We start from the raw sequence: 17,862 nt of genomic DNA, 5'->3' as shown, positions 1-17,862 counted from the left end.
TACGGAGGTTAGATGGACTGGTCATGTTAAATTGCCCATTGTATCCAGGGACATGCAGGCTAGATGGATGAGCCATGGGAAATGCAAGGTGATGCGGTAGAGGCGTGGGTCTGGGTGGGATGCACTTTGGAGGATCAGTGTGGACTGAATGGGCTGAATGGCCTGCTTCCCCACACTGGGGATTCTATGATTCTTTGTGGAGGAAAGTTTCAAAAGTTTGCATCTGAAAGCACATTTTCTTGAGATCAGAATCCAGGTGAGTTAATATGGTTCCAGACAGCGATCTCAAATTATTAAGCTTCTGAGTGGGGAGGGATGAACTGACTTCCCATTTTATAATTGCCCATCCCCTTGCCTGGTCACAACAAGGCTCTGCTTTGTGCATGCCTTTTTCTCAGGCCGAATGAATTTTGTTGTATGGACATTGACCAAAATGCTGGCTTGGCTGAAGGGAAAGATTGGTTAGGTTGTGTTGTTTTCCCTCAACAGTGAAGAATAAGAGACAGCCTGATCGAGGTTGAAAAGATTATGCAGGGCAGGGCAATGCCCCGTTCTCCCCTCTCTCTGGGGCAGTCACATTCTTCCTATGATGTGGTGACCAGAACTGCATTTAGTCTCCACTTCTGGCCTAACCAGTGTTTATACAGTTCCAGCATGACCTCATCGCTCTTGTATCCTATGTCTTGCAAATAAAGGCAAGTCTCCCATATGCATTCTTAATGACCTTATTTGTCAGCCCTGCTACCTTTGGGGATCTGTGGATACATACACCAATGTCCTTTTGATCTTCAATACTCTCTGTGGTCCTACCAGTCATAATGTGATCTCTTGCCTAGTTAACCCTCCCCATGTGCATTGCCTGCCATTTTTCCAGTCTGAGTACCACTTGATACTGCTCTCCCCCATTGACCAATCTGTTGATATCCTCCAGCAGTTTGATTACCCTCCTCACTGTTCACCACCCTACACATTTTCATGTCATCCACAGACCTCCCGATCATACCCTTGCAGTTAACTCTGAAGCAGTAATGTGCTGTGGAATCCAACAGGAAACAGACTTCCAGGCAGTAACATCCCTCCTGCAGTCATCCTCTGCTTCCTGTCTCAATGCATTTTGGATCTAACATGCCACTTTGCCTTGGATCACCTGGGCTCTTACTTTCTTGACAAGCCTGCTAGAGAAACTTAATATAAAATTTGTTAATGTCCATTTAGACAACATCAAATATGGTACTTTAATTAACATTCCTGGTTACCACCTCAAAAAATTCAATCAAATTTGCCAAACTCAACTCCTCCTATATATATATACACACACACACACACACACACACACACACACACACACACACACACACACACACACATCCATGCTGATCAGCCCTGATCCATTCCTGCGGCTCAATGTAAATATATACTGTCCCTCACAGTTGTTTCTACCAACTTGCCCAAGTTTACACTGACATGTATGTCATTTTCTGGTCTGTCCCATTCTCCCTCTTCTAATAATGAGTGAATGTTAATCGTCTTACACTTTTCTGGCACCTCGTTGTGGTCAGAGAGGATTTAAGTATTGCTGCTCTTCGGTCACCTCTCCTAATTCCCTCAACAGCCTGAGATACACCACCTCATCCAGGCCTGCTTTTAAAGCTGCACCAACCTCCTTTCTCTGTGTTAATTTCATTCTAATATTTCCCAGATCTCAACTCTGCATATACCTTTGTGTACTTTCCTTTCCTATTGTGAAGAATGTTGTAAATTATTGAATATCGTACCCACTTCGTTTTTTTTTGTCACACACTCATTACCTCCCTTACAGTGTCCTTTTATGTGCACCACTTTTTTCCAAGTTATTCTCTTAGTTTTTTATATACTTGGAAAACCCATCTGGGTTTTCTTTTATCCGACCAGCTTTCTCATGCATTCTTTATTTTCCTAAGCTCCTGAGGTAGATATGCTGCAGTGGCGATGTCAGCGCTGGCAGCAGAAAGGAGCATTGCTTCTGGTTTCCAAACAGTGACTCCAGATCTCATCCCAGCAATAAAGGAACAGCTCTGTGTGAAGGTTGTTCCTCTATTGTGCTGTCTATGAATCTCACCAAGATCCTCCCAAAACATTCTGGTGAAGTTGTAACTCATAAAAGCATTGCCAGACCTACACAATACTTCCTCCTCTCTGATGTTACATCATTGGTCTGAATGCTGTGATAAAGTTACTCCTCCTCTTCCCTGATGCCTGCCACAGCCAGCAAGTGATTAACCATACAGCCCTACCTGTGCACAGGAACCATGGATGTACTATAAAGCAGAAAGAGGCCATTTGGCCCATTGTTTCTGCACCAGCTCTTCAAGTGAGCACCATTAGTTATTGCTAATTTGCTGCCTTTTCTGTGACCCTTGCCTATTACTCCTATCCAAATAATAATCCAGTACTCCTTTTAGGCCTCACTTCTAGGCAGTGCTTTCCATAGAAACAGGGGGCAGGGATAGGCCAATGGGCCCTTTTCTTGAGTCTGCTCCAACATTCAATATGATCATGGCTGTTCTTCTATCTCAGTCCCCTATTCCTACTCTCTCAACATAACTCCTAATGCCTTCAACATCTAAATGTTTGTCAGTGACGTGGCCTGCACAGTCTTCTATGGTAGCAAATTCTACGCTTTGATCACCCGCTGAATGAAGATATGTTTCTTCTTCTCATTCTGAAATGACTTAACTGTGTATCCTGACCCTCTCCAGCCAGGGGGCATATCCTCCTGCATCAATTTTATTGGAATCTTGTACATTGCAATCAGATCACCTTTCATTCTTCGAAACTGTAGTGAAAACAGACGCAGTCGAACTAGTCACTTCCTTTAATAGCGCTGCCATCTCTGGTATTAGCCTTGTGAACCTGTGCTGCACTCCCTCTATGGTGAGTATATCCTCCCTTAGGTAGGGAGAGCAAAACTGCACACCGTACTGTAGGCTCGGTACAACTGTAGGAAAAGTGGATTTGCAATGAAAGCCAAAATGCCATTGGCTGCCTTGATTGCTTGCTGCATGTGCCTGCTTATTTTCATTAACTAGCGTGTAAGGACATGTGGATCCCTTTTGAAAACCCACAATTCCCAATTGGAATAATGCTGCCTTTCACGCCAAAGTGTATAACTTCACTTTGTCCAGGGTGGACAGCATCTCTCCCACTCGCTCGGCTTGTCTAGATGACCCTGCAGCCTGGCACACTAGCTTCTCATTGTGTGGATACAGTTGTTTCTCATATCACACTTGTCCCTTTTGTAAAACAGTTGGAAGCTATTTGGCTTTTTGAGTCCATTGAAGAGATAGATTGCACATGGTTAGGTGACATTTGTACAGTTTTATGTCTCAAAATACTCTCTCGTGAATGCTGCTGTCTGTCCCCAAAGAAGAACAGATGAAATCTTGACTCAGCGTGTAAACTTGTCCAAAGGAAGTGAAGCAAAATACTGGAAGTCTGAAAGAAAAGCTCCGAGTTGGAAGCACTCAGCAAGTGGTAGCAGTTTGGCAATCTTTCAGAAGGATCACTGAGCTGGAATCCTGACTCTGTTTCTCTATGGAAATGCTGCCTAACCAGTGGGAAACGACCACTTGGAAGTTGTCTCACTTTGAGTGTGAAGTGCCTGCAAATTATGGAGGCCCGCTTAACTTGGAGCTGGGGTGGAACCACCACTCCACCCTCCTGGGGTATTAAATAGCCCTAATTCTAAGGTGTTGGCTCTGGTTCCCACTCAATGACTCATGTGGTGGAGTGTCTTTAATAAATATTTAAGCAGGGAGGAGGTCATTCACGAATCCCTGTACAAGAAAGCAGCCCTGAGATCTAGGCATGATAACTGTGATTTTCAAAATCGAAGGTGTTGCATCATTGCTCCTGAATGTTTACACTGAGCCAGTTGGATTGTTTGACGAAACGAGGATTAGTATCATAAGTCTTCCGGGGAGAAAGGAAAAATTCTGCAAGCCCTAGAAATCTGAAATTGAAACAGAAAAACTCAATTTGGTTAGGCGGCATTTGAGGAAAGAAGATTTTGTTTTTGGGGCACCTCCCTGATGTGGAAGAACTCCAAAGATGTAACAGTGTATGATCAAACAAGGAACCAGGGAGTTGGGCCAGAAAAGAGTAGAAGGTCTGTGATCAGGTGTGTTCAGGAGCCATTTTCTAAAGAACCTTTTCAGAAATGTTACCTGTCAACTCTGGAGAAGGTTAACCCAGGCCTCCTATCTCTGAGGCAGGGACGTTATCGTTAGGCAACAAGAACTGTCACAAGCTATTTAATGCCAAATGGGATGATGCAAAACCAGAGGGGGTGGTAATAAAAGGGGCGGCACGGTGGCTCAGTGGTTAGCACTGGTGCCTCACAGTGACAAGGCCCTGGGTTCAATTCCACCCTCGGGTGACTGTGTGGAGTTTGCACACACTCCCTGTGTCTGCATGGGTTTCCTCTGGGTGCTCTGGTTTCTTCCCACAGTCCAAAGATGTGCTGGTTAGATGGATTGGTCATGCTAAATTGCCCATAGTGTATAGGGTGGGAAATGCAGGGATGGGGCAGGGGGTGGGTTGCAGTATGGGGGTTGATGTGGATTTGATGGGCCAAATGGCCTGCTTCCACACTGCAGGGATTCTGTGGTCTCGTGGACAGGAAAAAGTGTGTGGGGAGATGTTGGACATGTTACAGCCTCTGGTTTTTGATGTTGAAGCCTCATCCCACACATTCGACAGTGCCTTGGAATACTCTTGAATTATTTCAAGGCAGTAGCAGCCTGTAAAGCATAGACCCTGCTTATAAGGTGACACAATGTCTTCCTGACTGAAAGATACACCATCTTCTACAGGGAAGTGGAAACTCAATCTCATCACTGGCCAACAATCGAACGTCAGAGTCCAAACGTGAACCATAAGCTTATAGATAGGGGAGGGGCAATTGTTTGGTATAGATAGTGAGATAGAAATTTGCAGGCTAGAGTTCTTGAGTTAAGAATGGACTAACTTTTGACTGGTTGTCGATTTTCAACAGATTTTGCAGATACTCTTGAGTTCTGGTGAATGTTTTCTCACCAGGTACACACTCTATGGTTCAGTGAGGTAGCAAAAAGAATGGTTTCCTCCTCTTGCTTGCAATCCACTTTTTCTTTTGGTGGTTCTCAGTTGTGCTGCTCTTAAGCAGCTGCTGAAATATAGTTCAGTTTGTGTTCCAGAATCGAATTCCATTGTCTGTCTTTCAAGCAGATGACTTGAATCCCAATGTGCGACTCCTAGAAAGGTGTGCGCCAATGGAGAGATGCACATGTGAGCTTCAGTGGATTTTATAACCATGTTAATCTTGGCTCAAGCTGATCCTTACATAATGGCTTCATGAGCTTGGCTCCACCTGCATAGATAATCACAGCAGGAGAAAATGGTTGTGCATGCAGTAATACCATTGAACTAGTAACTCGGACTAATGTTCTGGGGACACGGATTCAAACTTGCCATGGCAGGTGAAGTTTAACTTAATAAAAAGCTGATCCAATGTAATTATTATAAGATTTGATTGTTGTAAAAACCCAGATGGTTCACTATCTTCCTTGAGAAGGAAATCTGCCATCCTTACCTAGTCTGGCCTACACCTGACTCCAGATCCAGAGCAATATGGTTGTCTCTTAGCTGCCCTTTGAGCAATTATAGATGTTGGCCTAGCTAATGATGTCACATCCTATGAATGAATTAAAAAAAATAGTATTTGTCTTTTGTTAGACCATTTTTAGTCCATGAAAGCACACTGGTATGATAGTTTGATGGGAGTTGAAGTTGATGGTTCATTTTTACAATGATTGTATTAATCTGAAATGACAGGTCAATATTGGAAAGCCTTTCACCCCCAACTAGAGGAAGGAAAAGCAAGTCCCTTTTGGGCCCCAGCTTCCATTTCTCATTGGAGAGGCAGATGATATTTAAAAAGCCAATGAAATACAAAGTGCTTAACATAAAATGATTTCACCGGGCTGTGTTTGATAAATGGAAAGCATTAGGAAGCCTAAACAGTGGGCATCAATGCCCACTATGAAAGGAGGCAGAGTTCAATGTGGCCATAAGTTGTGGGGAGACACACAGGATTTGGGAATTCTGCCAGTCATCTTTTGCGGTTGTTAGTGAGGCCGAGATCAGACTTGGATGCAAAGTCTGACAATCACTGGCTTGGATTTGCGTGTGGAGTGAAAAGTGTTCCAGGAGGAGGGAAGGTGCTGGCTTCTGTCTAACATCAACTCCTGAAGAGTCAGAACTTTTGGGAGAAAATGCCTTATCTGATGGGTTGACATTGGCAAATCATTGTGTATAATTTAGATCCATGTATGACATTAAACATAATTGATCCATTGGGATTTTGGTGCAGAGAGATTTCAACTTTATTTGTGGCATAACTTCTGGATGAATTATTTCATCTGCAAAGTTAACTAAAATTATAGAGTAGGTTTTATTTTAATGGCTGGTTGGAACTGGATGATAAGGTCCTTTTAGGATTCAGTTGTGCAGAATTTGTTTGTGATGAATGATTTGGATATGAACCTAATGTAAGTGACGGCACACCTTCAAGACAAACTTAAATGGGATCTATCCTGATCCTTTGGAAGGGCAAGGGAAACTGCAATGTGATATTAATCAGATATCCGGATTGGCTAAAAAGTGGCAAAATGAATTTAATTGTCAGTAATAAGATGATGCATATTTTTAAAAGGTGACGGCATTAATTAAACTTTGTACTGAGTGCCATTCTGTTTAATGTCAGAGGAACTTTGCAGGGGGACAGTACCATGGGTTGATAAAGTTGATAAACTTGTCAAGTCATATTTTAGGTTTAATCTCGATGGCTGGAATCCATAGACGAGAAATTAAATTTACAGATTTGCCGCAAATGACAGGAGAAACCTCCTAAACTGTGATATTGAAACTAAGGAAATCTTGGGAGGTTAGATTAGCTGGGTGGATGAAGAAAGGGTTAGATGGAATTGGGAATGGGGTGGGAGAGTAGAATTGGAAATATTTAGTCACTTGAAGGATAAACACCAATACAGCCTGGTGGGGCTCTGTGGCCCATATCTGTGTTGATGAATGTAATATTTTTATATTGTCTTTTGACTGAAATGGAGACAGAAGTTGTGTTTAGTTTCTCCTCTGATCTGAATTTGTGTCCTGCCATTTCAGAGTTTGCATTCTGTGTTGTCTCTTTGCCTTGGTCTTTAAAAAAAACATAAATTTGTCTAGTACTTTTTGCAACCGCCGAAAGTTTGATTACATTTCTGTAAACTACTGTGTTTTCAGATAAGACTGTTTGTTTGTTTTTGATTTAATATCACCATCCTTTCAGTTCCAGATTATAGAATTACAGGTTAAAGCACAGAACAAGCCATTCAGCCCATTGGCTCTGTGCTGACTTTCTGTCGGAGTATCTCAAAGTCTCCCCTTAGTTAGAGACCAAAAAAAATTTGTTGGAATCCAAGGTAGACAAACAGGAGGCAAGCCAGGCAACATCTGGGGGCGGGGAAGGAGCAGTCAATGTTTTGGGCATTACCCTGCTTCAGGACTGGATGTGGGGGTAGGGGAGAATGGCAGATAGAGTGTGGATGGTGAGGGTAGCGGAATGGTGGTGATAGGTGGACACCAGTAGTAGCTACGACTTTGTTGCTAGGTGGAATGGAAGGGATGAGGCAGGGCTACAAAAGGATGGGTGGGAAGGTTATTTGAAATTGGAGTACTCAATTTTAAGTCCTTCAGGCTGTAGGGTGCCTAGACAGAAAATATGGTGTTTTTCAAATTTGCATTCTCAGTCATTGTGAGATGGAGGAGGCTAAGAGTGGACATATCAGACGGGGAGGGGTGTTGTTTGAAATGGGTGGTGACTGGAAGGTTCAGCTAGCTGTTTTGGGCCAGGCAAAGACGTTTGGTGAAATGGTCACCTAGTTTATATCTGGTCTCACCACTGTGGAGAAGACCACATCAGGAGTGCTGGATGCAGTGGACTAGGTTGGAGGAGATGCAGGTGAAGCTCTGTCTCACCTGGAAGGACTGTTTAGAGCTCTGAATGAGGTCACAGAGGTGGTGTGTGGGCAGTTGTTGCATCTTTTATGGTTACAGAGGAAGGTACTGGGCCGGTTGGAGTGGTCGGTGGTGAGTGTGGCGTGAACTAAGCAGTGGTGAAGGGAGTGGTCCTTGCAGAAAGGAGTGTGGAGTGGAAGATGTTGTGGGTGGCGGGGTCTAAATTGGAGCTGGCAGAAGTGTTTGAGGATGATATGTGAGATGCGGGGGCTGGTGGGGTGGGAAATGAGGAAAAGGGGGACCTTTATGTTTGTCTCTTTTCCAGTGGCTTTTCCCATACCTCTGTACCAACTCTGTCCAGCCCAGCTTACCTCCAAATAAATACTTGATCCTTTCTTGAAATTTGCTCCTCCTCACAAATCAAAATAATCTTTCAGTTTAAGGCTGAAATGTCCAATCTTTCACGTTTTTACTTTCATCCTGTAATTGTTTTTGTTCAGCAGATTTTCTGGACGGTACTTTTTCTTTTAAATTTCATCTGTTGTGTTATTTATATTTGTGACAATCAATTGCTCTAAAAGAATGTTGCAATCTGCCTGCAAAGCTTTGTGTGGGGCAGATACAAGAGACAAGCTACAGTATGTTAGCCTTTCATCCACAGGGCTTTCTGTCTTCAGTTGTATCTTAGAAGCTGGGATTTTGTTGTTCTCATTCATTTTTTTTTTGTAGCTGCTGTGTTTTTCCAGCATTTTCTGATTCCCTTTGTTGATAACGGTTTGCCTCTTTAGATGAGTATGGTTCTTTTGGGCACAGAACAGATGGAATTGTAGAATCCTTACAGTGTAGAAAGTGACCGTTCAGCCCACTGAGTCTGTGGCTACCTTCCAAAGGGCATCCACCCCAGATCCACACCCCATTGTAACCCCATAACTCTGCATTTCCCATGGCTGACCCACCTAGCCTGCACACCCCTGGATGCTACCGGGCAATTTAGCATGGCCAATCCACCAAACTTGCACATCTTTGGACTGTGGGAGGAAACCGGAGCACCCAGAGGAAAGCCACACAGACACACAGACACCGGGAGCAAAATGCAAACTCTACACACACAGACGGTCGCCTGAGGATGGAATCAAACCCTGATCCCTGGCACTGTGAGGCAGCAGTGGAGGGGAGAGTTCTTGTGTTTTTTTGAAGCTAGGTGCTGGTAGGCGTTCCCTCCTCTCCATCGCTGGATCAATCAGTGCTTCTTCAGAATTGACATTTGTGAATGTGCTTACATTGTACTCAGCTCCATGGTTGGGAACGGTGCCTTATTTACCAATTGCTGCTCTCCATCTTTGGTCATCTGTTTGGCTACTGGATATGGCACTGTGCACGTATTGGTGTGAAAACCAGTTGGCATGTACTGAGAAGGCTTGGTTGGCGTGGGAAGAAAACCTGGTCACTTTTCTTTTTTGTGTCAGTGTCTCTTTCCATTCATCTTTTTCTTCTTTGCAGGTCAGCATTAAGTTTTCACTATGTCTGATGGAGACTACGATTACCTCATCAAATTCCTAGCGCTGGGAGATTCGGGAGTCGGGAAAACTAGCTTCCTCTATCAATACACCGATGCCAAATTCAACTCCAAGTTCATCACAACAGTTGGCATTGACTTCAGAGAAAAGAGAGTGGTGAGTAAATTTGAAGCAGGAGACTGGTTCTGCTAGCACTGTATTTGCTTGACATTTGCAATGACCATAAAAGTGAGCATTTTAGTGCTTTCAGGGGATATAATGCCTTTTCAGCGGTTTCGATGTTTCGAACGCCAGCTTTTTATATTAGATTTAGTTTGTACTGTGTAACTCATAATGTTCTTGTTCAGTACGCAATAACTAAATTAATTATCCTCTGCCTGTAAGCTAGATATAAAAAGATACACCAACAAATATGAATGAATGACAGAAGCAGCAACAGCTTGATCTACCATCTTAATAAGATCATGGCTGATCTAATTGCAACCTGAAATCCTCATTCAAGCTACCCCCGATAACCTTTCATCACCCTTCCTCACTAGGAATGTATCGACCTTTACCTTAAAGATCTGTCTCTTCCACCCTGTTTTCAGGAAGCATGCTCACCGTACCCTTTTCGTGCAAAATGTTTTGTTTAAACAGATGAACCCTTTTAGGCTCTACATTTATGAGGAAGCATCCTTTCCACATCAAACTTGTCAAGACCACTAGGAATCATGTACATTTCAATCAAGCCAAACCCCAGCACGACAACCTTCCCTGCACCACAATTCCTGCAACCAAAGATCAGTTGCTACCAGCTCATGGTATGGGAGGTTGAGGAATAGGTGTGGTATTTTTCATATCAGCTACAGCCCTGAGAAGAAATTGTTAACAACAAAAAGCAAGAATGTTTCTTTGTTGACAAAGCAGTTGTTTGGCTCAGGTTCTCAAAGTGACCAGTTGAGCACATGTCCTGGCACTCGGATGGAGACCCTTGAATTCAGTGTTTTATGTGGTGCATTCACTGTCTCTCCTGGAGAACTTGGCTCTGAAGCCAAGTGTCTCCTTTAATTTTAGAAGATTCCCTTTTTACCTCCTGATTGAGTGTTTTTCAACTTGCCATAGTACATAACATTGGAGATGGTAGGACTGATGTGAGGGAATACACTGAAAGAAACACCAGCTGTGAAGTTTAGTGAGGATTGAGAGCTGGCGGAGAGGAGACCGGTGAGCACGTTGAGATGCACATCAATGGGATTGGAGAGATCAGGGTTTTGGAGGGAGGCGAGATGCAGCCAGTCACATTTCTGGTGATGGAGACAGTGTATTGTACACTGAATATAAAGCTCTTGCACCAAGGGAAAGCTACATTGGTGCAGTGCCATAGATACACTGCACCCTTTGACTGCTGTTGGTTACCAATGCACCCTACCCTGCATACTGGATTGTCCATCTCTGCATTGTACATGGATGTGAGACCCTTTGATCGTACAATACTGCCTTCCTCACACAATTATCTTGTTAATAAGAGTATTTACCATTGAATTATCTGCACATGAACTCGGCCCCACTCCTTGGGACCATAATGTGAATCACCATGAGGCACTGATTTTTGAAAAGAAACTATTCCAAGTCACTAAAACTTGTCAAAAACTGAGTTTACTTGCTACTGGTTTGAAAGAGGTGGCAAGTTCCAATCTGTAATTGGTCAGGAACTGGACTTTATAGATTGCAGCTGTGGAATATGAAGCTCCTGTTAATCTCTGCCTCCCTTTATTATGATTGCATATTCAGATCACAAATTCATTCATCAAACTGGTTACAGTCCTCTTAGATTGTCAATGGGAGGGGAGAACTACAAAGGACAATTATGGATGGGCAAGGTTACACATTCATGGCAGCTATCCTGAGTTGTGTATAGAGTTTATGAAAGATGTATAGCCAGGAATGAATTCTCTGCAAGTAGCCTGGTATCTCTATAGCCTGGAATAGGTATTTTTTCCCCCCCTTTCCTCTTGACAGTTTTATGTGACTTATTTATACAGTTGTTCAAAGTGATGTTTCAAGTACCAGTTTTCTAATGAATAGTTGTTTAGTTGGATCTCCATGTTGCACGATCTACATTTTTAACTTTAGCCAGCTGGGAAGACATGGTAATATGATATTTTGCTTCAGTTATCTCCAATATAAGCCAGGATAGGTGGAACAAAGTTCCTGGATCTCCATTATCAAGTGACTGCTCCAAGAAGCCTGACAGGAGGGAGGGGAGGGTAGAGCTAGGTTGTAGGTTCTCTGATTAATGTGTCTGGTCAAAAGTCCTGTGTTCATGAGTGCTACGTTAAATGCAAGTTTTATCCTTTCTCAATCAAAGCCTGATTTTTGACAATAAATGCCTAGTGGATGTATCTACTGTTTAGCTAGCTGCATCTAGGATGTGATGGACTCAGAAATTTGTCAGTTTATCTGCTATGGTGGGCTCTCAAGTGGGCAACTCATCTAACTGAGCTGGTAGAGGGTAGTCTATTTTGAGGAGGGTTAGGGTTGGACAATAAGTGCTGGCCTTTCCAGCAAAGCTTGATTCCTGTGCCAAACCTCATCCCAGAAGTAAGTTGTCTCTCTCACTTAGCGGCATAATGTGTCTGGCATTGGTTCTTTCACCCAATACTGACCTGCTCTTTCTGCTAGACTGTTGGATGATGGATGGTATGGAATTGCCCTTTTATTGTCCAAAGCTGTTCCACTTTAGGAAATACTCAAATTTCCTGCTGGTAAACAATGGCTTGTTATCTATGACCAACACTTACAGGAATCTGCGTATTACAAAAGATGTGCACAGTTTTTCCATCATCGTTTCCTTGCTTGGTGAATGAGCTCTGTGCACATCCAGCTACTTTGAGTGGGTGTCCATAATGGCTAAGAATGTTGACCCCATGAAAGCACCTGCATAGTCGATGTGTGACTGACTCTAGGGTTTACTCAGCCTTTGCTGTGAATGTGAGGGAGCTGCTGATGGTAGTTTTGCCCTTGTTGGCACACTGGGCACTGCCCCACCAACCCTGGCCACCAGACAACTTCTTGCCAACCTCTTCAATCTAGAAGGCCATGGTAGAGTTGAGCCAGTATCTGGCAGTGACCTTTGAGGACAGTCACTGTGGCTCCCAATAATCTGTTGTCCTACAGTGATCTGGTCTCAAAGGTTTGAATTCTTGTTGTGATGGCCCTATCAGGCTTGACAGTTGTACGATGGGCACTGCTCATTCTGCAAATGGCACTCGCTTGATGATTCCTTTGTTTTTCAGTCTTCTGATTTCTGCCTGTACCCTTTCCCATAAGGCAAAAGGCACTGGAGGGGCCTTGCAGAATCATGGAATTGTTTCCTGGTCAACATGCAAGGTAACCTTTAATAGTCCCTAAACCTCCTGGAAAAACTTCAGAGTATTTAATCAGGACTTCACTCAGGTAGCTATTTTCTAACTGAAAAATGTTCAGCCAATCTAAGTTAATCTCTCAACCAATTTTGTCCCATCAGGCTTGGTCCCAAGCCTTTTACCACAATCAGTGGTAGCTGAACCAACTGCTTCTCATAAGAGACTGGAACCGAAGTTGTACCCTTATTCTGTAAATGTTCCCTGATTATAGATTGTCTGTCTAGCTGAGGTCTTGCACAAACTTAAGGGATATAGTCCAGACCAAATTCTGTTAGAGATAATGGGAACTGCAGATGCTGGAGAATCCAAGATAATAAAGTGTGGAGCTGGATGAACACAGCAGGCCAAGCTTTTGTGCTCCTGAGATGCTGCTTGGTCTGCTGTGTTCATCCAGCTCCACACTTTATTATCTTGATTTCTGTTAAAGACTGGTTCTGTGATCACTGAAGCAGCTGCGCTGGTATCAACCTCCCTGATAAACGGGAGACTATTGAGTCAGGGTTTATTTTAGTTGTATTTTGCTAAGCAATTTAACTGTTCCAAACCAAATGGAGGTGGTCTTTTCAATGTGTGCGCTCTCTTGGAGCCTATAAGTTTTCTTACTCAATTTAGGCCCAGTGGGACTCTTGAGTCCCCATACCAGCAGCGACTATAATGCTGACCTGAAGAAGATTCTAGCTGCTTAGCCAAGGCCTGGCATTGTTTTAGTATTTTGCTACAGGCTGACCTAGAGTTCCTCTGTTCAGGAAATGCCCTGAGTGAGGCTATACAATTGTCTTTACTCAAGTGATGTCCCCCAAGCTCAGTCAGACTAGCATGGTGTCCACTTCCATCAGAATGCCCTGTAAGTCATATGTTCCAATTGCTGTATTTTCCATTGAGAAAGCCAGTTGTAGTGCCTGTTTGAAATCCAGTTGGGCTTCAGCAATAGGTACTTTTGCATGGTTATATCATTAATTCCACATGCCAAACGGCCTCTCAGCAACTCATTAAGAGTTAAAACATAGTCATGTGCCTCTGCCAGTCATCTTAACCTAGTCAAAACTCCTGACATGATTTCCCTGGTTCTTGAATTGCCAAGTAAAGACAAGAGCAACTCAGAATTAGAGGAGGCTTAGGGTCATAATATTCCTTAACTAAATCCATCAACTGTTGAAATGTTTTAGTCTTTGGTGCCTCAGGGAAAAATCAGACTTCTCTGAACCAAAAAAGCTGTGGGTCCACAAGCTGTCAGGAGAATTGGTCTTTTCTCTTCGTGTGCTCCAGTGCCACTTCAAAATGGCTCATTGCTTCCACATACTGGGCCCAGTCTTCTATGGCAGGCTCGAATGACTCAGGCGTCCCAAATAACAGCATGATGCCAGAAATGCTTACCCCCAACTCAGATGAATTTCTTCAGGAGCATGCTTATTGCCACTGAAATAACTCCACAGAGGCTGGTATCACATCAGCAAGTCACCCCTTATTTACACTTAGAGTCCTTGATACTGATCCAACTGTGTGAGAGCCGGGTCTCAGTGAGCAGGACCTCTACCAGTTATCTGTCAGCTGGAGCTTCCTGATTGGGGATGTTAATCTGGTCCAATCAGGGAACTCATTTTATGGAAATAAAAACCAAAAGAACTGCTGATGCTGTAAATCAGGAACAGTAACAAAGTTGCTGGAAAAGCAACTGGAACAGTTCTGAGGAAGGGTCACCAGACCTGAAACATTAACTTTGTTTTCTCCTCCACAGATGCTGCCAGACCTGCTGAGCTTTTCAAGCAACTTTGTTTTTGAACTCATGCAATGAGGTTCACCTGGCTGATCTCAGTAGAATCACTACGTATTCTAATGCGGTAACTGCTTCAAAACCTTTGCCCTTGGATTTTTGAGTCCCTGATATGCTTCTAAACAAAAGGCTACCACTTTACTTCATTCTTAACTAGGTGAGAGGTCAGATCTGTGCACTGAAGTGTTTACTTGATTTCCCAGATCTTGAGTATTGCTGGGCAATAAAAGGAGGATATCATAGTTTTTTTTTAATCTTGCTCTAATCAGGATAAATAACATGAATATCAAATGTCGAAGGAAACAACAATTTTTATATTGCGTCGACGGCCTTTTTCTCATTCAGTATAAATTGTTGCTATCTTTTTGGAATTTGATTCCGGTTGCCATCCATTTTAATTCCTCCCTTTCCCCTGGCGACATGTCTATCCTTGGCCTCCTCCATTGTCAGAGTGAGGCCAAACATAAACTGGAGGAACGACATCTCCTGTTTTGCCTTGGGAGCTTGCAGCCCAACAGCCTGAATATTGACTTTGCCAGCTTCAAAATCTCCCCACCCCCAGCCTTATCCCATTTCCAGCCCTCCCCTTACTCTTTGCATCCCTGACCTGTCCTAATCTGTCTGTCTTCCTACTGGCCCATCCAGTCCACCCTGCCCACTGACCAATCACTAGAACCCCTTACCTGCATCTACCTTCCTCCCCCCCGCCCCAACGCACCGTGTCTATTTATTTCTGGAATACCCTTCCCCTCCCCACTCCCCAGGCCTGACAAAGGGTTTCCGCCCAAAATGTTGCTTGCTCTTCTCTTGCTGTCTGACCTGCTGTGTTGACCCAGCTCCATGTTTATTGACTCCGGCCTCCAGCATCTGCAGTCCTTGCTGTCTCCTCTTGTGGCTATCCTGGTGAGTGCAAGGATTAAAACTTTTGACACCATGGTCCTTTAAATTGTAGAAGTCCGTTCTTCAGGATGTGGCTGTCTCTGGCAGAAGCAGTGTTAATGAAGCTCGGGCCCCAGCCATTGCCCTGTGAAAGTGGTGCCGGAACCAAATTTGCTCTGTGCATCCATGTAAGATGCCAAAAACAACACGTAGAAAGCTAACTTCCCTCAGCCCAACTGAAGACCAGTTTTTAAACTTGCTGAAAGATGTCACAAAGTACTTTCGACCCAATTTATGTACTTTTTAGACAAATAATCATTGGTCACGTGATTCAATGTGTACCAAGTAATGCTGACCAACAGCAAAGTAATTAATAATGTGTTTGTCTGCACTTGTGTTGGTTCAGGGTTAACTTTTGTGCAGAACATCAGGGAGGGCTCTCTTCTCTTTGAATAATGTTGTGGCGCTTATAATTTCAACTGGAAGATGCCACTTCTAACGCTACAGCACTCTCTGTGCTGCTCTGAAACGCACGCTTGGATTACGTGTTGAAGTTCTGGCAGGGGATTTGAACCCAGTTTCTACGTGCTATCACAGAATCAAATGAACACTCACTAGCTTTATGGGTTTGGGCTGTGTCCTGGCAATGGAGGTGGCACGAGGGAGTCGGTGGGTGCAGTGCAATCTTTGGTCTTTATGGAACAAGCATTTGAAGTTGGAGTGTTTTTAAATTTCCTGCTATATAGTGAGCACGAAGGAAAGACTAATTCCTACAGTAGAGAAGAGAAACATAAGGGCAGTGTCTTAGAATCCTCAATGGTGTTGGCATAGGTGGTGGCCATTCAGCCGATTGAACCTGTACTGATTCTTTAAGAGCATTTAGCTCCTCCTACTCCTCCACCCTTGCCTTGTAATTCTGCAATTCTTTTTCTCTCTTAAACCAATAACTTGGAAAGAGATCACTTGCCCACTGATCAACAAAGACTTACTGTAACAAACAAATGAAAATCAACACAAATTAAACACTATTTAACAGGCAAGTAATGCTTTAAAAAATGGTGTGAAATGTAAGTTTGTATTAACAAAACTGTTTTGCTGAGTGCTGCACTTGGAGCAGCTGCATATATTCGTAGGGACAGTCCCGCAGTCATTCCCAGCTCCTCGGTGGACACGTTTCTTCCTGCTACGTCAGGTTGAACCTTCTCATGTCCTTTTGACATTTATTCCACTCAGTCTGAATTTTGCCAAATATGCATACCATTGGCAATGCCATACCTTTGGTGAATCCCTGTTCCTTTTAATCTTCCTTAGTCCTGCCTGCTGTGTTCCCTTCTGCAGGGAAAGAGAATTCTCCAAGCAACTTGCTTGTTTGTGAACACAAAATGGCTCCTCCTGTTTTGCCACACTAGAAGCTCTTCTATTTCTGTGTCTCAAAAAACAGCTGTCCTTTTTATTCCCTGAGATGCTGCAAAATGATAAAACTGGTACCTGTTACTTCAAGTGTTTCTGTTTGAATTTGACTTTGACTATCCTGTAGCAACCAGATCATAACGGCATGACTCTAAGCTAAAGTGTTTACTGACTTCTCTGCTGTACTTTGAATTAAAGGTGCGTTTCAATGATCTACCCTTTAAATGTTCTGCATTCGTGAATAGGTGCTCATCCAGTTCCTTTTGAATCTGCTTCCACCATCCATTAGGCAGTGCATACCAGCTTTTGTTCACACTAGCCTGCCTACGTCTGCTTGAAGTCTCTCTCTATCCTTGCATTCGTCTAAGTTCAATGTCATTTGTAAAGTTGAAAATGTTCTGTACACCCAATTCATTCATGTACACCAAGAAATGCAGTGATCTTTCTAACAAACCCAAGAAACTTTGCTCTGCACTTTGTTCCTCTTCACCATTACTGTTTCCGGTCAGTCAGATCATTTGGTACCCATGTTGTCACTCACTTTTATACCACTGGTTTCAATTGTGTTGGTAAGTTTATTATTGAGCCCTTTGTCAGTCACCTTTAGTAAGTCTGTATACAACACATCTACTGTATTGCTCTCATCAATCCTCTGTTACCTTTTTTAAACTTTATTAGTGTATGCGATCTAACTCATCTAGGGAGGTTTATTTTTAATTCATTCATTGAATGTGGGTTTCAGTGGCTGGGCAAGCATTATATTGCCCATCCCTAACTGCCCTCAAGGTGATGATGAGGCTGCTACCTTGAACTGCTGCAGGCCGCATGAAGTAGGTAACCATATAAT

General features: G+C 43.3%; 1 protein-coding gene across 9 annotated transcripts in view; it reads left to right on the top strand.

Moving 5' to 3' along the window:
* rab27a (RAB27A, member RAS oncogene family) overlaps positions 1-17,862 on the top strand; it is a 114,883-nt gene that overhangs the window by 62,536 nt on the left and 34,485 nt on the right. For all 9 annotated transcript variants that reach the window (XM_048563055.2, XM_048563051.2, XM_048563052.2 and 6 more), the window contains one exon: positions 9,532-9,704. In XM_048563055.2, coding sequence (XP_048419012.1) covers positions 9,552-9,704 — 153 coding nt within the window. In that variant the 5' untranslated portion in view covers positions 9,532-9,551. The remainder of the gene's footprint in view (positions 1-9,531; positions 9,705-17,862) is intronic.

This window comes from Stegostoma tigrinum, chromosome 33, assembly GCF_030684315.1.
Source record: "Stegostoma tigrinum isolate sSteTig4 chromosome 33, sSteTig4.hap1, whole genome shotgun sequence".
NCBI lineage: Eukaryota > Metazoa > Chordata > Chondrichthyes > Orectolobiformes > Stegostomatidae > Stegostoma > Stegostoma tigrinum.
Note: the sequence above shows the minus strand (reverse complement) of the source record. Positions and strands in the feature narration are given on the sequence as shown.